The sequence below is a fragment of the Anopheles funestus genome, chromosome 2RL (genome assembly GCF_943734845.2).
Source record: "Anopheles funestus chromosome 2RL, idAnoFuneDA-416_04, whole genome shotgun sequence".
Lineage (NCBI taxonomy): Eukaryota > Metazoa > Arthropoda > Insecta > Diptera > Culicidae > Anopheles > Anopheles funestus.
Genome location: NC_064598.1, coordinates 73957377 through 73985309, shown reverse-complemented (window position 1 = coordinate 73985309; position 27933 = coordinate 73957377). Strand labels below are relative to the sequence as shown.

Below are 27933 nucleotides of genomic sequence, written 5' to 3'. Positions count from 1 at the left end.
ACAACAGGTTGATGAGATGCACCTTACACCGAAGCATAGAACAATAAACCCAACAAACACAAAACATACACATTTTCGCTACCCGCGTCGGCTATGGCTGTGTAGGGTAGCAGACGGTGTTTGAATAGCAAATCGGCTCACGATGCCATCTGTACTGAAAGGCGTTTTGAATCGAATTGATGCTACAGCAATTTGTACATTGTACATCGTAGCCTGCAAGCTGTCAAACACGCACCAACGAAAGCCGGTATTGGACGAATTAAGTCATTACATTCGTTCCGGTGGGTCTCATTTTGGGGCGAGATTGAAAAGAAACGAGCAGACAAAAAAAAAGCACGCACATTCACAAATGCGTCAAAGTGTGTTACGACAGCTAATCAGCTCGTGTGAAGCAGTGCAATGTAAAACGGAGTGGATTATTCCGTTTTGCGGTATGAGCGCCAATTTCCCATACGAGGAAAATTATCGAAATGCGCGAAAATTTTCGGCACTTTCAATTTAAAACTTACGCGCGTTATGAAGGGTGGAGAGAAAGGAAGCAATTTTGGTTGTTACAATTTGAAAAATGTTACTTATTTCCTTGTTTTATATTCTTTCTTTGCAGGTGAGGAATTTAGAGCGTTACTTAGCGAAAGATATTACGAACGGGCTGGTGAGCTTTCAATCAACCGACATCAACATTGATAACAATATGTCAACCAATATTATTCAACCGTTTATTTTAAATATTTAAATCATTCGAGTAGATCAATAACTATCATCTAAGCTTTGTTTAATATATGCCATAGCATTGCCGATAATATTAATGACTTTGTTTGTGAGTTTCGGGCATTTTTTCGAGCATAATCAGTGAATTCTGGAGCTTCATTGTGTAGCGGCTGAATTGATGAGTTGTTTTTGCTGTTCCTTGCTGCTGATGTTTTTGGCTCCATCATCCTCAGTTTATTTATCAACTTGTGAGTCATTGCTTTACGTGAACTGCTATTAATATAAAAACAGATGATACTTTCAATTATTGTCACTACTTCGAAGGATAAACCAGAATACATTTTGAATACTACAATAAGTTGTTAGAAGAATTTGAAAATGATTTCCAAAAATGATTAGTCTTTTGTCGCCAGCATATTTCGTTTCGAGAAAACTGACTGTCGTTTTATAACTACTGCTATAAGTAATTCTAAATTATATATGTTATTTTTTGTTGTGATTATATTATTTACATAGCTACAGAATGTTCTGAATGTCCCCTTGAACTTCAAAGAGAATATGATCCAATGATCCAAATTCTACTCAGCAAAAGACCAGGCATACCATTTAAATTATATTATAGCCTTTAAATGGGCTTCATGCTTTGTGTTAGAATAATTTATTTCTTTACTATTTATGTTTTCCGAAATTATCTCTGTTATTAAAATCGAATAGCCTCAAATATTGAATTATTAATTTAAAAACACGAATTTCTTGAAGTTTATATTTTATCTTACATTTCAACATTTCAATACTACTAATTTTCTCAAAAAAACAAAATGTCACTGACAGATGAAATACATATGTATGTCCTCCAAGAAAAAAAGCCACCTCACCGACTGTCGGCACTCATTAAGATTTGGACGCGAAAACCACTAGCAGCAACCTCCGGGAGGTATTTTGTTTTAAACTTCAATCCGCTAACGCGTGAAACGTGAGACCCGATGTACTCATTATCATAAGCTGGCCTTTTTTCGCCGTCACGGTCTAGGTGGTGCAGAGGACCCAGAAGAGGATCAGTTCGTTTCGTTCCGTTCCGTGGGTAAAACAAAATATAAACGATGATCAAAGAGATTTCCTACTAGACGGAATGTACAGGTGAAACTTCTAACCGATAAAGTTAGCTTGTCTTCCTTGTCCGGTGGAGGCATGGGGACAAGGTGGTAGAAATTAAAACGTTACCTCTCGCACCCACTACCGTCCCGGAGTCCGCCATTTTGTAGGCAAGCAAAACCCATACCGTTCCGACGCGCAGTTCTATAGCCTAGACCTAATCGGTGGGCCCGATAGTCCCGAGCACGAGAAATGATTCCCACTGACAGGCGTGTAATACGAGCCTTTTTTGTATTTCGAAAGGCTCCAAAACGAATTAGTCGCCATATCGGGGCGGTAGATGTTAGCCAAATGACCACACCACTCACCACGCCATCCATTTTCGATACCAAAAATTTTTATTGATTCTCCGCACACAGAAAAACGTTGGAAGCAAATTCGGGGGGGAACGGGAAGAGACTTGTAGGAGCGAATCGCACACAAACCTGAAAAACCGCATCCAAAAATTTTCACATCTCATCACAGCCAGCCGGCGATTCTTGCTGGCTGTGACCGCAACTTGGTTTCGTTGCTTATCGTCGCTGAACTGTTGACTAATTTGTTCCGACAGCGTGGGGGCAATGGCGCGGTACGGTAAACGGAGGAACGCTTTTTTTTCTGCCCGGTCGGCACATTCTGCGGGGTCATTTATGCACCCTGTCGGGGTGGGGGTTGCACAAGGGTTCGTTTTCTTGATGTACGCTGCAGAAGGGCACTCACATTTCGCCGCGTACCGTAGGCAAATGACAGCGGTTCGCTTGGTGCCCTCGTGAGAATTGTCGCACTGTAAGCAATCCGAGAATGGCACAAGCTTAGCGGTACATTGGCCGCGGTGTCTGTGTCATGATCGATGTTGCAAGCATTCGTTTGGGTAAGATTTTATGCGCGTCCAGAACGCCTGGTTTTCCACATTCGGGCTCAAGCTTTAAATCATGCTTTAAAATGGATTTTTGCATTTTTTCCATAAAACCTAATATAAGCCATATAAATTGTCACACTGCCGCCATCGTCATAAATGCGAACCGTTGTATGAAACACGTTTTAGAAATGCTTCCCAAAATCCCGCGACTACTTTCCATAAATTAACATTAGCTAAACTAATCACTCAAAGCGCTGATAAAGCGCTCCACAATCACCTGACACACATTCATGGTCCAAATTTTACGACCAAAGCCGTACGAATGCGGTGTATTTTTTTCTTCACGGGATGCGCCGGTGAAGATGAACGCGGCAATTTCTTTCTCACCCTTCGGCCACCTCAATTGGTCCACTAATTAATTCCATTTCTGGAACGTCCACTAAAATTCCTGCCCAAAAGAAAACAGCAAAGAAGCAACCGTGGCAGTTTGGTGGTGTCTTCTTGTTGTTTCCAGCCGAAGGAAACCTGCCCCGGAGCCTTTCGATCATGATTTGTGTGGTTTAATCGTATTCGTTATGCTTTCGACGGCGATCGTGTGGAAAACAACCGAGCAGCAGCAGGCTACAGTTGGGAGGGTTCCGTAACAGAAACGAAATCTGTTCGATGCCCGTATACCGTATTGCCAATATCGTTTTGCACAAACAAAACTGCCATTCGTTTGCTTTGCATATTCAACAAACTGTTTTTTTTTGTTGTGTGTAGAGGAGGTTTTTGTTTGGAAGGTTTTATTTCTGCTCAGGACCACCACAAAGTTTCATTCCACCCAACGAAATTCAGTGGAAAAAAAACCTCCTTATTCAACCTGTTCGAGGAGGGTTTTGTTGTTCGGAAAAAAAATATATTATGGATGCTGAACAATTGAGAAACGGTCACCACGGACAGGTGATTAAATAACACGTTCTCACACGGGCGATAAAGGTTCGATCCTGCGCGAAAAAACAGCATAAACAAAAGCGTATCGACCGCCGGCCAAATTATATGCATTCTATCTTCCATCGCTCGTATCTTCCGTGGTGAATTATTGCGCACCAAGATCGGCGATCGGCTTGAAACGGACGGTTGTCCGCATTGGGGACGCAACGACGGCAAACAGCATGCTTCTTTCTAATTGCTTACAAACAAATCCACTAACTCGCCGGGTAAACCAGTGGTAAGGTCGTTGCTCGCAGCTAACCATCGAGCATAGATAAGCGGCGAGGGTGAAAATATTAATTTCGATACTTTATGGCCGTCGTCAAATTAATAAATTGGTGTAAGGTTTCAACGCCAGGACATCGCACGGTTGATTCGGCAAGGTTGTACACGGTATATTTCGGCACTTTGAAATTCACGATCAGCGGTTAATGTTGGGGTTTTGTAGTTTTTTTTAGTTTCTCTACCATCGAACACACACACACACACCATCCAATCGCACATTTACTGCTCACTGACGTGTTGTTCTGCTGCTGCGCGTCTTTTCAGCCCTTACGCTTCATTCCTGGAGGCCGTCAAGGTTGTAAATGTCTCGACCGTTTCGTACTTTGCATACTTGACGGGTAAAGTTTTTGATGTTGTTTTTTTTTTTCTTGGTTTGTGTCCGTTTTGGTTTCTTTCATATCGTATTTTACAGTCGGCGCACCGAAACGTGTCACACGGAAGAATTTTAATTATCAAACAAAATCTGCCGTTCGCTTTCGGGAACTTGTTTCACAAGAATTTAATGGACGAAAAAATACAGGACACGCTGCGCACAGCAAATAATGCGCAGCAGCAGCAGGACGGTTCCGCTAATGTGCCGTTTTGTATAAGAAGATATGAGGGTGGTAATTGAAGTTAATGTGATTGAGATAAGCGGAAGGAATTTCTGCGCTTGTAAAATTTGATTAAAATTAGTTTATTTTCCTTAAAAAAAGGTCTTCAGAACCAGAAAAAAGCAATACTTTGAAGTAATACAAAAAATCCTGCTTTTATATTTTCTCAAAAAATTTCCTTATAAATGGAAAACACCATATTTGAGAAATATTTTTTATTCGATATGAATATAATATTCAAACTCCAAAATGTAAAATTTTATGAATAATTTTATTGAATATCTTTTAAAATTGATTTTTTGAAGAAAAGTGAATAATTAAAACAGATATTCAAAATATATCCTGGCATCACTGTTCAAAGCAAATACTTCCCTTGTATCCTGGCATTGAAATCTTTCTTCCCTAACAGCTTTCACTGCAAAAGTCAATGCATTACAACATTGGCTAATCTTTCTTGAATAATAAAAAAAGTCTACGGAAAACAGATTTTTTAATTTTTTTTTTATTTAGTAAATAATTTTAATAATAATAACAATAATAATAATAATTTAATAAATTATTTTTATCAAAGTTAGTTCTTGCATAGGTTCGTATTAGATCATAAAACACTATGCAACAGAATATGGATTTTACATGAAAAATCTGAAAAGTAATGTAACAATCATTACCATTATGGTACCGAAACGTGCACCTTTTCTTCATTTTATAATCCTTCTAATAACAAACACAACTGTGCAAATTATTTGCCACTCCGGAAACGGTTCCCATGCCTCAACTGGACTAGGACATTGCGTTCTGAAATCGCTTATCCATCGTCAAACAGCAGCTGAAGCCGGTACAGAACATATACTATAAATTGCACAATTTATCTCACTGTTTGACGATAGAAATGTTTGCATGTGATATAACGATTAGCACGACGTCGAACGTAATGGTTAAGGCGAACAGCGTTTATCAATTCACGCCGCTAGGTATCCTGCAACGTGTCTTTAGACCATAAACCGGACCAAAGAGTCAGAGTGTCTATTCCCACAGGGATCGCGTCGATTGCGCGTCGATCCAGCAACCAACTGAAACGCATTTTCTTCTTCCGGTAGAATGCAAACAAATACGCGACAAAATTTGTAACAATATTTGATTAACCATTCCAACCCGCTTCTGTTATGTCCAGATCCAGTAGACAGCAGCATGCTATCAGAACGGCAAATGCAAACATGATTTCAAATTTAAATATCAGAAGTAGAGAGAGAGATAGAGAGAGAGATAGAGAAGAAACCATTTCTATCCTATGGCTGGATCGGATCGGAGCCCGGTGCTTTTGCGGTCGGTTGCGATAAGCCATGTTTACCGTGGTACCGTTTATTTCTTCGATTGCAAACCGAGTGCGAACCGTTTAGCAATGTATTAGCAAAAGCGAGCGCGGGCAAAACTGCGTCATGCGATGGTAGCAAATATTTGGCAGCGAAAGAGATCGCGCACTGGTTTTAATCTGGCACAATTTCTGAGACGCGAACCGTTTACACACTTTATTTGCGCGGCTGCTATCGGACTTTGGCTTTCGGGTGACGCAGGTTCGAATGTTGGACGCTATTAGTGAGTGCGCTTCTTTTTTGTTGTTGTTAGCTCTTCTCAATGTTGCTCGTTGGTTTGGAACTTTGCATTCGAAACACACCGATGGTCAACGGTCAGTTTATAAGGTGATTGTATGTGTATGTGTGTGTTTGTGGGGGGCTAGGAAACAGGCTACAGGCTAGAAGAGGCGACGGACATTCCATTCCAATCGAACGGTCCAAGCTGTAGGGTCGTGACGCTTGTAAACCCTTGTTTTGGGGAAGAGGCCAGGATGGGGATGGGTGAATATGGGAGGGTCTCTTTCACCTTTAGCTAGTCGCGATGCAAACCGAACATCGTGATGATGCTGCAAAGAGCTGGAAGGCTTAACAGTAAACAAGGAAAACGGATCGAGAAGAAAGAGAACCGAAGAGAAAGAGCTGTGATGGCGGCTTAAACGGAACGGATTTCGTGGAGATATGTATGGTCGTATGGACGACGAACGTACGGCGCGGATTTACCTGTTTCTCTGGTACCCCTTTTCACGATCGCAGCCTTCTTCCAGCATACGGGCCCAAAAGCCAGACCGGTCCAGGGCGGCGTTCGAGAGTAATCTGAACTACCGCGATCGTGTGCATCTGTGTGCGTGCGTGTATGATGCTGTGTTGACTTTATGTTTTTATATCTTTTGTTTTCTCAACTGCTTCGCATAATCCACTACCGATACACATGCTCTAGAGGGATATGCGTGCGTATCTTACAGGTGTGTGAAGCTGTATTGGTTTCTCACCGAACATGTTTCGCGATCGCTACACAGATTGAAAGCTTCGTCGCCAAAAAGCTTCATCTGTCAGGCGCACTAAACGCACACAGATACACGCCGATGCTGGACGGTTTTGCTGGTGGAGGGTTGAAGATCTTACTGGAGCAGCTTTCCCGCACGATCGAGCATAATGCATGTTGGCAGTCGACGTTTTTTTTTCTTCTCCTGCTTTCCGTTTCACTCACACGCGGGAACATGCGGGGTGAAGGAGAATTGCGATTGGCATTTTTTGTTATTTTTTATCCCCTTAAGACAGAAACGAGGTGATGGTGTGTTATGATGAAATGTTTTATCACGAACATTTAAATATTATATGTAAAAATATTCAAAGTGAGTTCCTTTTCCGTCCCTAAACTGGCACAGTTTTAAGGAATTTACAACACGGGAAAAGGTTTACTATTTGCAATGGTAAAATATTATTTCAAGCTGACTTTAAGAGCAACAATAATTTATTTGTGTCTCCACAAACTTGTGTCCCACTTGTGTCCGTGCTTGCTAGTGTTACAACCAGCGCCTCAAACACATAAACAACCGTGTTTGCAAAAAAAAAACGAAGGTGCTCTGTTTTGCGTTTCAAAAAACTGCTTAACACTTGTTTAACATGGTCTATTGTGCTTTTTTTTTTGTTTTACTGCTGTACTGCGTTTGTGCTTCCGTAAGATGGTGATGTTACCTGACTCAGCAGTGGGAAATATTTATTATTTTTATGAGCTTCGAAAAACATCACCGTGGATCCACTTTTTCTTGGACCCTGGTATGAGCCTAGTGTTGCCTCCCCCCCATTTGTTTTGATTTTCATCCCCATTCCTATCGGGCGGGCGCAATTCCTTTCGATCGAGTTGTTGCAGAAGCTTAACAACGCACAGTTGTTGAAGACATTGCTTACACACACGAAAAAAGGGTTTTGTTTCAGGTTGTCCACGCAACGCGCGCAAACGACAAAAGAGAGCGTTCCGAAACGTTCGGCTGGAACATTTCATGAGCTGCTCATGTGGGTCTTTATTTTTCCCTTACCGTATCTTGTTACACACCTTTCCCCGATGGCATTTTGTGCCACCGTCCGCATGTGTCCCACCGAACGTCACTGGATCCGTTAGGGCTGGATTTTTAAAGCCTTGTTGAGTGTGCAATAAAACACGCTGCCGCACACACACACACACTTGGCGACGAGGTTTCGATCGACGATCGGACCAGCGCACGCACACCACGTACGAATCCGATAAACAACATGGACGACGCATACCCTCCCGCTCTTACACTCGCGTACGCTCGCACACATACACACCAAATCCACAAAGTGATCTTTCCCAATGGCGATTCATTTTTCAGTTCGTTGTTTGCTCAATAGATATTTTTTTATTTATTTTTAATTAAATAAATATTGTGAACATCAATGTACAAAAAATCATATTTGATCGAAAGAACGAACAGAGAGAATCAAGCAAAAAGAAAAAAAAGGAGAACGAAACAGTTTAAAGTTTATGCTTTTTGGAAGCTTTTAAAAAAGCTCTCCGTCGCGCATACAAACAAACAGCGAACCCTCCCGGTTCGTTTGCAGGCTTTCGAACGTCAACAGGCACCGTCTTGGCAAGGGTGGCATCCCTTTCTAAGCCACCCTTACCATGCACGTAGTGTGAACGGGAAGTCATGCACACATACACACGCGCGCATACACACCGAACGTCTTATGATTCCGCGCGTGTGTGATGAATTCTTTTCGAATTGCTTCTCACTTCGAGTTCGGATGCTAACCAGTGCGCAGGTGTTCGCCGTACATGCGTACGTTCGTTGCGCGAGTGTCGTGTGCTTTTTGGTCACAGCGACGTGATTTGTAGTGAGCCGTGTTCGTGGGTGATATTAAGGAAGAATTAGCAACGATAAATGCAAAATAACAAAAGTGGCGTAACAGCTGTGAAACAATCTGCGCAAGTGATCGAAAATTGAAGAAAGTTGTGCATTTAACACAAAAGCGGGTTCTTCGTGCAAAGCGGTTTAGACGAACCCTTCTTTCTTTTTTCAAAACGTACCAGCACAAGTGTGGTTTGTGTGGTTTTCCGGTCGGATGTTGAGCATCCGAATCTACCGAATCTACGGCACGAGCTAAACTTGCCAAACCGGGAAAAGTGTGGCAAACGAACCATTGGTTTGAGGGGGAGGATTGTTGCCAGGGTGGTAAGGCAACATATTTCACCCTGCTTAAGCACGTTCTGGCGCTCAGCCGTGCTATATTGTCGCGGAACAGTTGTCAAGCGGTCAAGTGGCTTGAATCTGTTAAGAACGCGCAAGGGATACCCACTTTAAATGAAAAAGATTCTGTTATTTTTTGTTTTGTTTTGAAAACCACTCCACCCAAGTTGAGAAACTCCGACGTCCAAATCCGGTGTGTTGTTTTTGTTGTTGTGAGCGCATACATGCTGTTGTCGGTTTCGTGTTGAATGTTGTGTGACAAATACGTTGTGTTTGTTTTGAGTGGTACGATAGAGCAGCAGCAAAAAGCAAAAAGCAAAAAAAAACGTAGTCAACCCAAGTGTGAATAGTTCGTGATCTTTTCTGATCTCACAAGTGGTCGCGGATCAGTCAATTGCATCACAACGTGTAACGCGAGCTGCGCAAGAAGTTTAAGAATAGAAGCATTAAGTAAAAGAAATAGAGGCGTATTGTTTGTATCGTGATCGTGCGTGTGTTGGTGTGTGTGTGTGTGCGTTTTTGTGTGTTTGTGGTGTGTCCGATCATACGCGTTGTTGGTTGATTTGCTATACGATCAACCGCAACAACTTCCCGTTTCCTTCTCGGGCGCGAATCGACGATATGAGCCACCGGTGACAGATCGCAGACGAGCGAGTAGGAGCAGCAAAATCTCCTCCCACACACCCCCCACACCGTACCGCCGTACCGAGCAGCCGGGAATGTGGACACGATGAAGGGCTACAACACGAGTTTAGCCGGCTCGGTTCTGCTCGCGGTACTGCTGCTCGTGGCCCTGCTGCCCGTACCGACCCGGGCCGGGTACGAAATGTACCGGCAGCACCGTCAGCGGCAGCAAATGGAGCGCCAAATGCAGCTGCGCCATCACGAGGAGAAAAAGTCCGAGTTCGTGAAGGGAAAAAGTAAGTTATCGCGCGAAAGGTTGAAACGATGGTGGATGGTGACATGCAAACACACCGCACATAATGTTTACCGTGTCCGCTAGCATATTTGGGGCCAGGTTCGTTATCGATCGCACTGCCGTACGAACGCGAACAATCGATATGCTTTGATGGTGGTGGCTGCGTTGGGCGCTCTTATCAGGCCCGAGCATAAGCAGGGTAAACATTTACACCTTCGTGTGACCGACGTATGATTCCGGTTTAGGCGCAACGTCTTTACCCCTTTTTCTACGTATCTTTGCTGGCTAGCATCGATAACAATCGTCGTCTTTAATGTTGGATTGGGAAAAATAATAATTCTTGGAGCGTTCTATATGGGACAATGCTTATCCAGAAGTTGTTCGATATTTTAAACAATCGATCGATTTAATAACGGAATGTTGTCGTAACCTTTTCGACAACATGTTCGTTTCAAGCAGAGGATCCTTTTTTTTGGTAGATAAGATCAATGTGCCTAATTTACTGAAGCCTTTCAAAACTTTATCTCATATGCAGCTGCTCCAGTGACCGCCTATAATTTACGCACACAAAAAAAAAACATTTTCCCAATCACAAATTATTTAAATTCGGCGTTATTCCACGCCAGCATTCGTGAAGAGTTCGTTTTCGTACCATGAATAGATTTCCATAAAATCACTCCCAGCATCTTCGGTTCTTATCCGTATTCCCATACCGATACGCGATAATATAGAATTAGATACTCGCATCTCCCCGAATCCTGTGGTTCCGAAACAAAGAAACACTTCTTCCTCGAACGAACCTGAAAAGGGTTTTTTTTTTGTGGTATTAATTTTCCCAATCCCAAGCAAATGCGGGATACAACTGCGGTACCGCACGCCACCAGCGCCAAAAACCTTGAGCGCCATTTTGAGATTGTGCTTCACGCGACCCTATAATTTCCCTGTGGCATCTTTGGAGCTGTACGGGGCGCTGTACGTCTGTGTAACGGGTTGAAGAAGAACCACGACCGACCACCATTCTCCAGACGGCAGAGACAGCGACGGTGGTCGGGCACCGCGAGTGGCTACCTTTGTTAGAATAAACATAATCTTTATGATTAAACATGATTTGCACATACACGGCGGTTTGGGGGAGGAACGGAGGGGTTTTTGAGTGGAAGAGAACGAAAAGAAAAGCGAACGAAGAAGGCTTCCAACTCGCAGCATCCCAAAACCGAGGGCGAAAACCAACAGCGAGAAGGAAAACGCCAGAGCAAAAAGCTTCCCGCAAAGAATGATGGCGCAAAAGAAGCACGATGAAAACGTTCGAAATAGCTGCTGGGCAGGCGTGATCGTGGCAGGATCTTGTTCTCTTTGTGTGAATGTGTGTGTGTGTGTGTGTCTGTGTGGCCATCATTACGCGCGAGAGAGCCTCCCAGCATCCACGAACCACCGGTGGGTTTTGTAGCCGTACCATTGCGCCAATGCTTTGGCAGGCACAGCACACACGCAGACCCCTTTTGGTGAAGACGCCGAAAACGACAGCTAGGGGCAGGGCCATGGCACGTAACAATGGCGCTTTTGTTGCGAGCCTGCACGTCGTGACCACCTTCGTCCGCGCAACCACGAAGTGCCTCCGCGCCAGGATCCACCGTCTTCCCGGGGTTCGTCGCCTGAAACCGAATGTCCGAGGCAATCGAAGGGATTCATCAAGCGGTGCGGCATCTGCAAGCGGCAATCTGGGGCACTCTGATTCCCTGCTGCCTTCCTTATTTCTCCCATTGCGCCCAGTCGAAAGCTCCATTATTATTAATCTTTATCTAGATGCTTTTAGTCGACCGAGGGGAGGGTTTGGTACGATGCCGGTGGGTTGACTGTGAAGGGAAGAATGCCCACTGCGCTGAGACGCCCAAAGGCAGCATAATGCTGATTAATCTACCTTCGAACCGGGCCGGTTTGCGGGCGGGGAAGAGAACGCGATTTGCACGACGAAGGAGTAAGTGCGAAACCGAGCGAAAGGTGGCCCCCAGGGTTAATGGACCCTTTTTGCTTCATATTTCGTGCATACGGGCTTAAGCGAACTTTCTTTCGCGTTCTGTTCGCGGCACCGGAATGATTCGGTTCTTGGATGCGCACTGGAGTGACCTGTATGGCTCATCCAATTAAGGTGAGGGCAGCGGCAAAGCTTCCTCCAGAGGGGCCGCCTTAACGACTTCGTCACGATCACGAACCATGGTCCGAAAACAGTCAGTAATGTTCATAATCTTGGTACGGGGAAGCAATATCGACAAAACTTCAGGCCCACTTCCGACTGTTGTTGTGACCTGCCACCCCTATCCGGAACATGCGAGAGTTCCAAACGAGCTAATGAGGAGCCTTCTATCAGCTTACTCATTGAAATCAATCATCCATGGCGTTGACGGTGACGCAACGGGCTGATCGATGCGACAACATCAATGGCTACACTTTCTTTACCCTGCGTCGGTTTCCATGCGTCCACTCCACTGTGCGAGTGGAAAATCTGGAGCAATCATGTTTGCGGCGTTCCTCAAAGGCTGGCCTACGGTCCGGCCAAGACGAACGGACCGGACGGAAACGAGGTTTGGTACCACACTTCCTATCGGCCTAAGGTGAACTCAATTTCCTGCAACAACCCCGTAAGTTTCGACTGCATTGACCCTACCCGTTTGAACGTGACCGGTCAATGCGGAACGAACGAAAGCTCCCATGTTGGATGTTACTGTTTCGGTGCTTATTGCTCTCCACCTTTCCAAAGAATAAAACATGCCTTATGTCAGTACAAGATGATGCGGTGTTTGACCGCAACGAAACAAGTATTTCCACATGCACTCTGAATCTTCTCGCTACCGCCATAAGGGCACTCGAGTGCACGAGATGAGGCTTGCAGATTTGTGTCTATGTGTGTGTATTTGTGAGTATCAGTAAAGTATGCATTTACCGTACTGCACCGCAGGACGGTGCAGATGAGCTTATGCAGCGAACGAAAAGCGCGCACATCACGAACACGAACCCGACAAGCTGGCCTGACCCCAGGGCACGAGAGGTTGAGCTCCGTGGCATTGTGCAATTTGAAGTTAACGCCACCGAGTTCCAGAACCCTTTGCGTCTTACAAGTGTCTTTGGTCTTAACGCAATAGAACTGAACAGTTCTCGTGAATCATGCAAGTTTTGCTGGAAATCGTTATTGGAGCTTTTAGTAGTATTAGCATATATCTCGACCTTGCCAAGTTGCTGTCCTCGTTCGTTTAGGTACACACAGCGAAAACAAGTATTAGTGTTCATCAGCATACAAACTGCATGCTTCATCATAACTCGTTCCAAAGATTACATCTCCTTTACTACAAGCGTGAGCGTTTCTAATGAAAGAGCGCACGGCACCTTATCCGAACGATCTGGCTGGTGCCTATTTGCACCGATCTATTAACGGTTTACCAATGAATTCCGTGCGCTAGTGTGGAACTCCAATCGTCGCTGGATCACGGTTAACATAGCGCTCAATCAATGGTAGCGGTGCCAGCACCCGGTAGCCATCCGTACAATCGTCTCTAATTAAAGTTCCGCGCTGTCACCGTGCATCTCCGACGTGCACGCGGACGAATGACAACGTTCGAGTGGCGCTATTGATGGTCTTAAAATGGAACTAGCGAAAAACGGCCCTTCAATAGTGCACCCAAGCGCCCGTGGTGCAACGGTTGCCGAGGAAAGTTGTTTCCTGCCTTACGTTTCGCGGTGCTGTATCGCTACGCCTATTGGCAATTGGCGGGGCCCGCCATCACGAAACGCACACGGACAGCGAAACGATTAGAATGCCTGTGGAACCGGTTTTGCCAGGCCGTGTTGGTGACGGTTGTGTATAGATGTAGAAGCGCGGGCCTGTTTCTCTTTTTTTCTCTTTCGCTTGGTGAATGTGTGCCCCGTGCGCTGTGTCTGTTTCGTTCCGGACGGTGGGGCTTTACTGGATATGCTAAGTGCAAGTGGCTGTCTGCTGCGTCAGCATCCCCTGTCAGCCGTTCTCGATAGCGAGCATTCTCATCCACCTTCTCCGGAGGCTGCGCGTACCGTTCCTAGTGTCTTTTGACAGTCGGTTTGAGTTGTTTTGCCACGTTCGCGTTGTTTGCGAAGCAAAAAAGTTAAAGATTTCACAGCCCAGTGCTAGATCTCGCTTGGCGTCAGTAATTAAACACATATCGACGCATATTCACACTTTGGGCCCGGTCGCTGGGAAGAACGCGCAGAAGATGCTGCTGGCCGTGATCGAGGCGTCCTTCACAGTTGGATACATCGACGATCGATTCGTGCTGCCCGTTCGGTTACGAATGTTTCTGACCTAGGTGGACGTGCCGAGTGACGTGGGCTCGCTATGAAATGACTTTCAAATGAGACAGGTCCAGCATCAGCAATCGGATCACAGGAATCAGTTTTGGGAAATAGACAAACCTCTTTTTTGTTTAATTCTTTTCCATACGCGTCCTAAACCCCTCGACATACAAGCGGTACAGAAAGAGGCTCGAAGCAGAACATAAAGAACAAGGAATCTCTAGGACCTCACTGCCGTCTAGAGGTTCTTGGGTCAAGCAGTAAGACGCAAGCGAGGCAATGATCGAGAATCTCAGTTCTTGGAAGATAGCATAAAGAAAGAAATGACCTAGGCCCGAATCCCGGGAATCTGAAAACCACAACGGAGACAACCGACTAGGCAAGGGAACGGTAACAGGCAATTGCGGAACAGGGCGTCGTGCGGCCAACGAAGGACAGATGGAGAGAAAACAGATAAAAGGTACCAGGCACTTTTATGCGCTGCCAGTGCTCTAAACGCTTAGTAAAAGTGACGCGCTGGAAAAAAAAGGCAACTCAACATCGTGGGTCGTACGGCGCAACGCCACCACCAACATTCCACTTCGATTCCCTAGGCACCGTGACTGCGTGAGCATTGCAGAAGAATGTAGAGGAAAATGGAAAAATGGCTCGATGGCTAGGTGGCTAGATCCACACACCACCAACACACCAATACGCTATGAACAACCTTCTTCAGAAAAAAAGACATGATCAGCTGAAGTGATCTTACCGAGATCTTCCTTCTTCTACCTGTTTGATGATGGGTTTCCTCAGGTACTTCTCAGCGATCGGTGTGTTAGTGTCTTAAAGCACTACATTATAACTGTGTACGTGTGTGTGTGTGTGTGAGTCAGCTTTGTCTGGCTTGATCGACGGCACACGGTGTGGCATTTGAAGTCGGCCCATGATTCCGAGATGATCCAACGCGCCCAATCATGGCGATGATGAAGAGCAACAGCATCCACCAAAAAACCTAGAACTACGGCTAGAGCGCAGAATGATGATGCAGAAATCGGATAAAAATGATCATCAGAAATGATTTTAATATTTCCAACATTATAGTTATGCCTTTTGAGAGCGTTTAGCCCCGAGAACCACACGGAACCGATTGCGGATGCGAACGGAATGAAGAGATGAAGCGTCCGTCGAAGATTGACGGCTAGAATAGAACACCTCATCCTCGTTCGATTAATCGACCAGGGGGGGGGGGGGGGGGGGGGGTGGGGGGCGGCGACGGTTTCTTGCTGGAGGGCTCTCGAATGCGCACATGAATGTATGCACAGCAGGTCCACCCGGAGGCTGCCCGGACGATGGCTCTGGGACGGTTCGTTGCTCGTTTGCGGTGCGGTTTTACAATGTTCGAGCGTTTGTGGCGGGTGCGTTGTGAGACTTCTGCTGGCGCGAAGGGTGTAAGACGACTTTCGACTTGATTAACTAGCCTAAGTGGAGGAAACGAGGGAAAAAAACGGCACGGAGACGGGAGAAAAATGATTTAATTTGAATTTTTGTGGTTGGCAAGATGAATGCCGTTTGAAGAGGGTTTGATAGGTTGGGGTTTTTTTTCTGTGTGAGATGCGGAATGGGTTGTGGTCAATGCAAAGAGTTGCGCCGGAGTGCAATGACTCGGAATCTATGAATCTTCACGGTTTGGAGCGAGAGTTTGAAGAGCACCAGCTTGCAAAGGTACCGAATGTGAGTGGTTATGAAGATGGTGTGTCATCTTGTTGATCCAATCCGTACTATGCCTGTGCACGAAAGGGAACGATTCCATATCAGCAGACAACATCTGAAAGGCAATGTAACTAATGCTCCAGATACAACAATAAATAAAAAACAACAATCACAATTTGTTTCGTTTATGGCCTTAAAGCTGGTGGCCCTTTTCGGTCGTTTCGGTGCACGAAGTATCGAATAACCAGTTTGTTTTCATCACACCCCGGTACGATAGCTTTCGTTATCAGATCATCAACGTTTACGATCTTTAATAATCAGAACCCTGACTCGTACAGCGACTAATCAAAATATTTTCTTTCTCCACTTTCTCTCCCTCCATAGGTAAGTCCAATCAGCCCGAAACGTAACGATGCACCAGTGTAGCTCTATCAAACGGAACTGTCCCAGTTCGGATATGTCCGATACCCTACGGATACCTCGACGCTGTTGCGAGGATAGGAAGCACAAGAACAAAATGTATCCACTACCAAAGACATTCGGTGAGACCCTTCCAGTTTGGATCTCCGTCCCGGGATTCCAGTGCCCCGCTCGCTCACGGTGTCCGAGGTCGTAAATTAGAGTAGTACTATAAATCTCCTACAGTCGGGTCAAATTTCTACTCCAAGAGAATGCACTTCATCTTGCATCACCACCATCACCACCAGGAGATATGTTCCAGCCGGATCACGATAAAAGTTCGTGCTGGCACGATCCCTCGAGCCTTCGTTTCGTGGAGATTCAACTCGGACAGATAACAGCAAAACGGATAGCCGTACTGAACACCCCAAAAATCACCGTCTGTTGGAAAGGATAGAAGGTGGACTTGAAATCCAACCTGAGCGCTCAGGCATTGATCGCCTGTGCGGCCCTTGCGAAGTTGGGAAAGGTTTTTTTTTCGTGTCTCTTTCTCTCTATTCTTTGCTTCTTGAATGGTTGCAGTACAAACATGCCTTTAATGTTCTCTTCTCGTTTACCTTCGCGTGATCTTCAGCGATCTCTTGGGTTACGTTGAAGGCTGCGAAGTGGTTGAAGAGTGATAGATAGAGCGAGAAAAGAAGGGTTTTAAGATTTACGGCACATTTGTCGGACTGACCGGGCGATGTCACGATATTTAATCCGTTCCCGGTTCTCCTTTGGACCGTGGCAGTGCCCCTCCAGGAATAAAAGTCCGAAAAACGGTTGGTTTTCAGGTGACACTTCGGAGCCTTTCGCCCCGGACGCTTTTCAAGCTAATTACCGGTTGATTCATTTTGTGTTTTAATTGACCCGTTTCTTGGGCAACTTCTCGGTATCCTGCACTTTATCGCATCGGTACACCTGAATGCAAACATTTGCAAATCCGAAACCCTTTCGCCCGGCTTTGAACTTTACGAGCAACAGAAACAGAGAGAGAGCAAGAGAGAATTGGCGTGCTCTACTTGTTCTGTCTCTTTCTTTCGTTTTCTCGGTGTTGAATTGGAAAACTTTAATCAATTCAGCGTTTAATTGTGCGGATCCAGGCGCCAGGAACGGGTTATGTGCCGCCGAAGCAGTCCCGTTGCACACAACCGCAGGCAAGCAAGGTACAATATTTCTGCCGCCCGTAGGACAGCAGTTGAAGCAATTACACGATCCAGCCGCTGTGCGGTGCATAGAAGTGGAGAGAAACCGGTGGAGTTTTACATCCACGCCTGGCAGTTATCGAGCACTGATACACTTTTATTATCACTCTGCCGTCTCGTCCGTAGACGGCGCCGTCGATTTGCCCGTCCAATAGGGCTAGATTCGCCGACCTATTGCAAACCTCCAAGTGCTCTCATAGGAACGTGACGCTCTTTTTATTTGCTGTCTAGTAACGACTGTTCTCGATCGTAAACCGTGAACCACAAGCGAAGATCCAAGTGGTCGAGAAAGGGTGAAACATGGGAGAAACACAGACACACGAGCAACGAGAGATGATCGTTATTTACTTGTTCATTTGGAAAGCAATTTGGAGCGCACGCGAGAACGATATAGAAGTTGTGGAGCAAAGCTGAAGGTACTCCACCATAAGAAAGGGCGTTGGAAAATAAAATTTCTCGCTTTGTTCAACCACTGCAAGAAGCGCTTCGTGCACGTAGTTGTGCCTAGAAACGATGTTCCCTGGATAGAACACCCTTCCCACCTTCTCCGGTACCGATCGTTCAATGATCGATAAATCACGATAGGCAGCAATATGACGCGGCACGTGAAGCTGAAGAGCGGAGTGGATAATAGACACGACTGCAAGCTTTACCATCACGAGAATGACCTTTGGGAGCGTGATGAGCTTTATTTGGGATTTTTTCCGATATGTTTCATCGGTGAAGGTTCGTCGCTTCCCATTGCGCACAAGTCTCCTGTTTGCGAAAGCATTCGATTTTTCGTGAATGCTTGCGAGAAGCGTTATTGGATGCGTTTTCTAATGACAAAAGTATCGATTTAATTTTTGTTGTTGTGTCTCATCTTGATGCTGCACATAAAATGGCGCAGTCGCAAGTTTAGTTAGTTCAGACGGCGGGAGCTTTTTTCTGCTTCTACGGTATCGTATTTCGGTGTACCTTGAATTCGTCCCGAAAAGACCATCCGACACTGGACACACATTCCGGGGTGATTTCTGCAAGATTGTACACTTACACATTCGCGGAACAGTTGGATGCTTTCCTAAGGTTCGCGACAACAACAACACAGCAAACAACCACAACAACAAAAAAATGCCACCATCACGACCACTTATCTTAGCAATGTTTAAATGATGTTAATCGGTTTCGGATTCTGTTCCGTTGCCGTTCCAATCTATTTCCATTCCAGTGTCCAGCGCACATGCGGGATACTTCGATTGAATTCTCGCGGCTCAATAAAAATCCCGATCTGCTGCTGGCCACTGCTCCTGCCCGGGCACTAAGTGTGGATGGAATCGGACAGAGAAGGTTTTAAATTTCTTTGCTTCCTTACGCCCCAAAGCCCCACCTCCCAAACCCACCGCGCGTTGTGGCATAGGGGAGAATGGCGCGATTCGATCGTGAGTTTCGACCAGTCCAACAGACAGCAAACGTTGAAAATAGTTTGTCTGTTTCTTCTGTCCACACTGCTTCGTGAAGAAATTCGAGCTGCCTTTTGTGCGTTTCCTTCGCGGTTTCCAACGCGTTTCCCGATCCCAGTCCCGACCGCGCGCCGTACCATCACAAGCCACGTCCCGAACTAAGCGGATTGGTATCTCTTTCCAATTAATATCATTTTTGTTTGAACGATTTCGACGACAGTTCCGATCGGCGCGTTGCGCTTGTTCGGGTTTTCCTGCTCGGATACCGCCCGGATTGGTGGTTTGATTTTTTTGTTTTACCTTCCATGCTCACAAAAGGTCGCAAGGATCGAAGCACCGTTGCAACCATGTATCGGAGGGTTTCTCGAAAACGCACAGGCTTAAAGTGTACCAGAAACAAAAAAAAACAGAAGATACAGAAATCAATTGCCCCAAAAAAGGGAAGGAATCCGGAATCTACAGAAAAGTGCTCCGATTACAGGGCGGGAAGGGTGCAGGAAGGGCTCGAGGTGATACACCACCGTCGGAGCGAAAGGAAATTTGACCATTTACCGACCCGAAAAACCGCCCAGCAAAGCGGATGTACAACGTTTGCCTGCGTACGGTGTGACATTTCGGCTTTACGCTTGATGCAAGGGAGAAAATTATTGGAATATTATCAATCGATGGTGTGCGTGTTTGTTTGGCTTTTTAGTTTTTTTTTTTGCTTTTTACTTTATACAGCGTCATTTCGTCGAGAGTGTGCAAGGATGGTACCTTTTTTGGTTCGCTAATGAGTCCCTTTCTGGCGGTTGCGGTGTCCTTTGGAATTTACCATTTACGATCGATCTTGTTGCTTTTGTTTCGGCAGAAGGAATTTCAGTTTTGTAAAGCTTATTAGTGGGCTGAGTATGTCCTTTTTCTGTCTTTTGTTATGCACTCTTATCTCCACGTACAACAAATGCCACCATTTGCGAGCCATCGTTGTAAAGGTTGAAATATTTCGTATCGGGCTTTTTGCTTTATTTTAATGATCTTTCTATGCATGAATGATCTGTAGAAAAAAAAGGGTAAAAGTAGATCGCCAGAACACAAATGACATTTTATTTCCATTTATTATTTTTTAGCCTATCTTAACTCGCTTACGATCGTATAAAAGTCGTATCGTAGGCGCATATCACACTCGCTGAAGCACCCATATGGCCACCGAGTGAATTTATAATGCACAGGTACACGCAAATTTATCGCTTGTTCTAAACAAAGATTTCTCATTTGCCGCCAACGGCGAACCGATTTGTAATTTATTTGCTTTGGCGGGCCATATTCACGTTCTGCTCGATCAAAAGTCATGACTACTAGCCGTAAAACATCGCTACTGTGATGCGCTTCGCTCCGGCTCATTCTCTCCCATTTTAAACAAAAAAAAAAAGATCATTTCTTAAAACTACATTAGCAAAAGAACATACAAACGATGAAAATGAAAATGAAACGGTTATTATCGAAGCCTTGTACGGTTATCTGATTATCATAATATATAAACCATCGTATACCCACTATCACTCATATGCTGCATTATTTTTTTGTACGGCGTTTTTTTCTCTCTACTATCAAACAAATGTTTGTTCGCGTTTGTAGAATTGTGTGTATGTGGTCGGAACAACACGTACCGGGTTTTGGTTTTGGACGGCTCCCAAGCCCCATAATGTACGAGGCCTCCGGGGATGAGGTCTGAGTATCGAAACCACACCATGGGAAACTCCCACGCTTCGTGCCGCCATTGTAACACTCGCTCCCTCCCCCTGCCCCACCCATCCATGTTTGGGGAGGTGTTGTAGGAGAGTACTACCACGACGCCCAACGGTTCGTCGCACGTACGGGATGCAAATCTCGTGGGGGTTGCCAGTAGAGGAAGGGGATAAACGGGTGTTATGGAAATTAGAAATCGTACTCCACGCTGTTGCTGCTTCCTACGAAGAAAATGTATGAAGAAGTGTGGGCAAAAAAAAGCAGAACCTTCAAGCGAGAAAAAAAAGGAACAAAAAAACGCCAAACACACACACACTCAGAACCGCACTGTTCGATTTCACGCTGTTAACCGGTTCGCAGTTTGTTATGGTTGTGGCCACGAAATGATTGGTGGCTCGTTGAATCATCTTCACCTTCAAAAATTAAGCACTCGCATCCCGTTGCGCTTTGCGAGTGCATTAACGATCGCTCACTCACTCACACGCAGCCGCGGTGAAGCAGTTTGTTGTGGCCAGCAAAACCAGCAAACGAATTATGCTTGTGTCTTTGCAGCATCAGCATCGAAAACAGATGATGCTGACTAATCCTAAACCTTTTTTTTCTAAAGCACATAAGAAACACACTACCTCCGGTGTGCAACCATCGATCGAAGATCGGCACGACGTTCGTGGGAGGAGTGCTTTATAATTTCGCTTTTCACGCCCGCCTCGTTTGGGTGATGCAGTTTTTCGACGTAGGGCCGAACCCGTGCTATGCGAGACACTAAACTCCAAACAATAGCCGAAGTGAAAACGCTTGTAAAAAAAAGGCACAAGCTTGTTGAAGCGCTTGTTTGACATGAAACTACACCAACATGCACTAAACCCGCGTACCGCGGGGCAAAAGGTATTTTCAAAGCAAAGAAAGCTTTCCTGTGTTCTTTAAACTACGCTTCCCGATCATCCCTTCCACGACGACAAAGGGCATCGATGTGTAGTTGCGCTTCAAGCGGCCATTGGGAAGAAAAGAGCGAGTGGGTAATCGACAAAACGCGAACCGCACAATGCCACACGACACAATGTCGCCCACTTGCAGCAGTCGCAGAAGTGTCACACAGACGCGTTATAAACGCAGGGACACGTGCAGACACGGTGGTATTAACTCGAGTGGAGCTTAACGGACGGTTGGGTTTGTTTTCTTCGTCTAATATTTTCCACTATTTAATTGCCTCGAAGCCTCTTCGCCAGAGAAACAAGAAACCCCTTTCGTACAAGGGGAAAGTGTCCTCTGTATTGTGCGGGAACACAAGTACTGATTTGTTCTAATTTAAAGATGATACTTAACGGCATTACGTTTTATTTCGCTTCCATTCCCGATGCAGGAACGAGACGAAGGTTTATTGCTCACCAGTTTGAAGTGGTCTCTTGATATTACTTTCTATCGTGCAGTGAATACGATACTTGTACACAGCATACACAGAGGCTCATATAAGTGTTATACAGCCCTGCCTTTTTTATGAGTTGTTCCAAGAAACAATCACAAAGACAATTTCAACACTGGTTTGATCTGTGTCGTACGATACGGTAATGTAAATGAGATAGAAGCAAAACAATAATCTCAGCACAAGCTCACATGTTTGTGCGCATTCCTCAAATAGCTGCATATGTGAGATATTGCGAAACTATCGCTGCAACAATTCGATCAAGAATGTACGATCGACGCGATGGTGATAATGAATGTTTTGCTACGCCAGAGCATTTGTGATAAAAAAAATCATCCGCACACACACGCAGTTCCGAAGGTCGTCTTACAAGTGCCATACCGATACGAGGTAGTCGATCGTACGGTGGGAAGGAAATGACTCAGTAGACTGATATTGGTCGTTCGCTAATTGTACACCAGACCCAGGGAGACAACCACCTAGGCGCAGCTGCACGGTAGCAGCTACCCATTAGCAGTGATCTAACGGCCATTTGGCAAATGTTACCCATCAGATGGTAGATGATAGTTGGGTTTCGGTTTACAGGAAGCCGTACAAACCAGAGCTTACAAACAGCACGTATCATAATGATATGTGCTGATCGGTTCGTTCGGCATCTCGCCGTGTGGTTTGCCGCGATCGTCATGAATCTTCTGTATCGCACCAAAAAATATACCCACCGATCGGGCTTACACTTTTCCCACATTCCTGCCAACTAGTAACAGATAGCGAATGGTATTAAAATAATAAGTCAATTGAAGGGCAACCCCCTCGGGAAGCGGGGGCGAAGAGGTCGGTGTGATAGGTATGCCGCCTGTTTGCAAATCGAAGCAAATAATTAGCCTCTTTTCTTGTCGCTACCAACGTTCGTCGTCGTCGTCGTCGTCATTCGCCATCATCGTATGACACTTGCAATTTGTGTTTTTCTGCTGAGCTAAAGTTGACGCAATCGGGTTGTGAATTGATTGGTGTGTGTCTATGCGCACGTATGTGTGTTTGCAGCGCATATTAAGCGCTCGACCCGATTGCCCGACCGGAAAGTGATCCAATCGTGCAAATATGCACTCATAATTACATTTTCAGTAGTTGTCATGATTTCTAAATCATACAAAGTGGCTTTGCTATGCGGGTTTGTGTAATATTTTCTTACTTTAATTTTTTATTTACTTCGCAAAAAAAGAAGGATCACATTGAAGATGATATCACCTGGTATGGATCGAGCAGGTGCCCAAGACGGATGCTTGATCAATTACCAATTCGATCGCAGCTTCATCCCTTTACACAGCAACATTCCCATTAATTGCAATCCAGCACGTCATCTTCACATGAATAGTACCGGCCATTCACGCACGCGCAGTGGTGACCTGATTGTTTCCAATACCTGCAATCAGTGTGCGAAATAAAGCTGGCGCTAGCTTCCGCACACGCGTCAATCTTTCCGGTCGCCAGTAAAAGGTGCACTTGGTGCATATGCACTTTATGCTTCAGGTTTGTTTCCCCATCTCTTGCTTTTTTTGTTTTTTTCCTTTCTGCTGCACTCATTAATTCCCACCGGATGTGCCTGTGGACAGCACAAACTACCGGGTGGTACAAGCAATGCGTCTTGCGTTACAGGGTGGAGTGCCTTATTTTTTACCCCGCTTGCAATGGTTATCATTGTCGACCCGGGTCCCCGGGGTCCCAACAGTGTTGAAATCGTTCGTAAGGATGTGTTCCGTTTTCCGCTTCCGCACAGTTGCCGTTGTTCTTTTATTATAGGGTATGGTTGGAGGATTGTTTATTCCCTTTTTTCTGTGTTTTAAATTTTTCATTCAGGCTACCGCGTGCTGGACCGGTTTGACGCTCAATCGATGACAATTGGTTTTATCATCGAGCATTGGCTGAAATTCCGGTCGCTTTCTTGTGTCGTCTCCTTCATTCGAGCGTTACCTTTTCCCCTACTCAAGCCGGGTGCCGCTGTGGATCGCGTCCGGAAAGACCGATAGCAGAAAGGTTAAAAGAAAGTGGCGCATGTTGTTTATGGTCGACGAGACGAATTTTGATTAGCTTCGAGCTTCTGTTACTGCCTGTCACCGATCGCAACGGGCGCGTCCCATTTCCGGTGCCGTTTTGTCAGGATGAGTATTTTAAGTGCCAGAGCTGCAGCTCCTGAAGGTTATCGCACATGCCTTCTGAATTGCAGTACACAAACACACGTTCCTTGACCGGTGCTCGTTTTGGTACTTTCGAGTCTATAAAAATGGCCCGATAATGTCGTAGTAATGGTACGGTGGGTGCAGCTAACCTTGAAAAATGCTCGTACCGCACAACCAAATTCGTTCACCAGAGTGGTACGCCTGATGCGTAATCCGTACGACCAAAATTGTTTTATTTCTTGTAAAAAAACCCACAGATGCACTCAAGATAAATGACAAATGATACTTTAGCAACAGCTTAAGGTATTGTTTGTTGAATTACATTAGCCCTGAAACGGTGGAGAAACATTTAAAAAGATTTTTATGTCACAAGGCGAGTCACAAAAACCATTCATTTTGTCCATTGCAACACATTCCTGATTCAGACCGCCATGTTTTTTTTCTTCCAAAACCAATTTTCTAAAATCAAAACAACCAAACCCCTCGGAAAAATGCTCCAGTATACGAAAATCAACTTGAAACTGCTTCTAGCAAGACGAACGAACCGATCGATTTGTTGGAAACAGCCACAATCGCTACCAGGACCGTTTGCCTAAAATATGTTTAATTTAATTACACGTTTTCAGATCACTTCACTCGGTTGCTAACCGATAATGATAGGGTTCGGTTGCGTTCCCCCGGGACGTGTTTGACCTATTCCACCGAGGGAGCACTTTTCGCTTTCGATCCTAGTTCTAAGATTATTTTGCCGGCATGATCTGTTTGGCGTTAGTGTACGATTTTTTTGGATTTAGGAAAGCGTACGCTTCACGCTTCACCTTGAATTCCTTTTAGCGTCCATCTTCCTTTCGGGTGAGTGATGGGTTAGGTATATAATTTGACCTTCTTTCGAGACCTGTCCATTGATTGATTTCGGTTCGAACCGATGCGAAACGGTTGGAAAGTATCACCAAAACGTACGGCCCAAAAAGACACATGATTTGGTTCAAGTGTGCTTAGGCAATACGAAATCACGTTGGCGTTCACCAACCAACGCACATTTGTGTAAATGTTAAATTTACGCAATGCTAATTGCAGTCACAAAACCGACCTGTTTCGTTTAATTTGGAGTGAAATTATTATTTTTATCCCGTTTCGAACTCACTCCGAACTGAATGCAACTTGAATTAGAATTATCTGCTCTTATGGTTTGCTTTGTGTTTCTCGTTTTTCTTTTTGTGGGCAATTTTTCCAATGGCTTACAGTCGCTAATTTATATCCCACTTTTGCAAAACAAAATAACGATCAAATTGCGTACTTATCAAACGATTTGTTTTCTTAACTAAAGTACAACACGAATTACCTTCATCGAAGAGGAATTATTGCACAGTCCTTTAACATGCCTTTCCAAGCACACAATCATTTATCTTCCCTGGTGAAGCTCCTGTGTTTTAACAGCCGCCATGTGTCCAACGATCGAATTGTACGATACGATCGATACGCTTTGACGGGTGGCCAAAAACCGTACACTCCATTACGAGTTTGGTGAACCCTTCCAACGGTGTACGGGGAAGCTGCAGGCCGCGGCTTTGTAAGCGGCAAAACCCATTAAAGTATTCACCGCCGATGCCGAAGTGGAAAGTATTGAATTTTTACATTGTGTGTCGGTCTCCCCCCAAAAACGGCCATTATGCAACGCGCGATCGGGACACTTCTCAGTGGGACCAACGCCGAACCGCGAATGTCAATAATCGCATGCCGATATCGGGTCATAAACACACAACGAAAGATGGAGGAAAAACGAAGGCAAAACCATCATTAACTTATTTTTGTGAGCGACAAGATAGAAGCCACACTGGCCGAAAAATGAACTGAAACTTTCCATCCCGAAAGGGTTCCCCGCTTGACGGCGCGTTGATGTCTTTTGAGTTGTTGCTGTGGTGGCAGCAATGCTTTTGCTAAAATTCACGCCTAGCGGTGAAACCGCACATTTACACATTCGCTTGAGGTAGGGTTTTGATCGCTTTTTTCTGTTCTTGTTTTTTTTTACTCCCGTTCGGTTTTGTTGCTTGTTGCCATTAACCCTTCCAGCGTACGAGATTTGGTCGTAAATCAAAGTGACGCAAACAATATTTCTCCCCCATCTGCTTTGCTTTTTTTTTGCGCGCGCGATTCTACCCCCTGCTTTTTGGGACATCGGCTCTGGCGCCTGATCGTTACGATCTTCAAAAATAAACTTCCAACCGGGTAACAGGACAAAGCGTCTCTTTTTAAAGTTGGGAGTTTTGGGGTTTTTTTTTTTGCTTGGGCAAATTTTATGCACCGTGGTCCGCGTCGATCAGTTCGGGCCGGTTGACAGCTGAGATGAAGGCGAAGAGTATACCATTTTGGAACGCATTTGAAGCACCGGTAAGCAGTGGTGACGATGACGAACCACCGCAATTCGGCGAACGGTGACGGTGAAGGCGTTCGGTAAGGCGATCTCTGCCAGCCGGATACGAATCTTTAGAACACATTGCAAAACAAAACAGCAACAACCACAAGCACGCAACTCTTCCCCCAAAAACAACGAACTCGAACGCATTAGCGTCTAGCGTCGTCCGCATGTTTAGTTTGTTTGACCATGTTTGGCACTTTTGGTATCTCCCTCGTTTGCCCATTCCTAGCATGTTCTTTTAACGGTTCTTTTTGGTAGTGTTTCGTACACGCAAGCATTCATTCGTTGGTACGGGGCCGGGACTTGGCGGACAAGCCGAATGCTGAATAATTGAATTTCTTCACTTTGCATGTTATTTTTTAACCGTGTGTGTGTGTGTGAGTATGTTGTTTTTTTTATTACGTTATTGTTGGCATACTTTGTCATTCGTTTTGTTTCTTCACTTCTTGAAGAACGAAGCGGACAGGTGCAGTACAGGGAGGATCCAAACGGTAGGAATTTGAGGCCTACGCTCGGGCGATAATTTGTCTCAATCGTCACATAATCGAGTAAACGAACAGCAGAGCACATGATTAATGGAATGCATTTAAGTATTTTAGACAGTGAAACGAGAACAGTTTGACGCCATTTATGTGGCTTAAAATTAAGCAGTGGTTGTTTGGAAGACAAACCACGCAAAATGATGTCCATTTTTTAAAGGATTACACTGTATTTGGGATTTTTTTTGCGATGAAAACGTGTCGGATAGTCCGTCTTATCAAAGACAACCGGTGGAAAACGCAACGAGCTACACTCAATCGAAACGAAATGCACGACGTAAACAATCCTCGATTAGTCTCCGAAGAAAAAAGGGAAAGAGAACCCTCTAAAAGAAGAATTAATTACTGCTAATACCACTTTGGACTAATGGCCCGTGGAGTATAATCTTTATCGAGAAGAATGTATCGTTTCGAAAGCCTTTGGCGGTTGTTCGCTCCCGATACTTTGCCTTTTTTTTTGGTTTGATCCCCTCGCTATGGCTGGCTGATTGTGTGAAGCTTTACACGAACAGGTTCTCTAATATAATCTTCCAATATACGTAA

At 45.0% G+C, this 27933-nt stretch overlaps 1 protein-coding gene across 2 annotated transcripts in view; it reads left to right on the top strand.

Annotated features, from left to right (window-relative positions):
* Window positions 1-27933, top strand: part of LOC125766577 (epidermal growth factor receptor) — a 94620-nt gene that overhangs the window by 52422 nt on the left and 14265 nt on the right. The window contains exon 1 of one of the 2 annotated variants that reach the window (XM_049432666.1): window positions 8535-10029. The exons of the other annotated variant lie outside the window; for it this stretch is intronic. Coding sequence (XP_049288623.1) covers window positions 9840-10029 — 190 coding nt within the window. The 5' untranslated portion in view covers window positions 8535-9839. Of the gene's footprint in view, window positions 1-8534; window positions 10030-27933 lie in introns of those variants that run through there. 2 annotated transcript variants of the gene reach the window in all.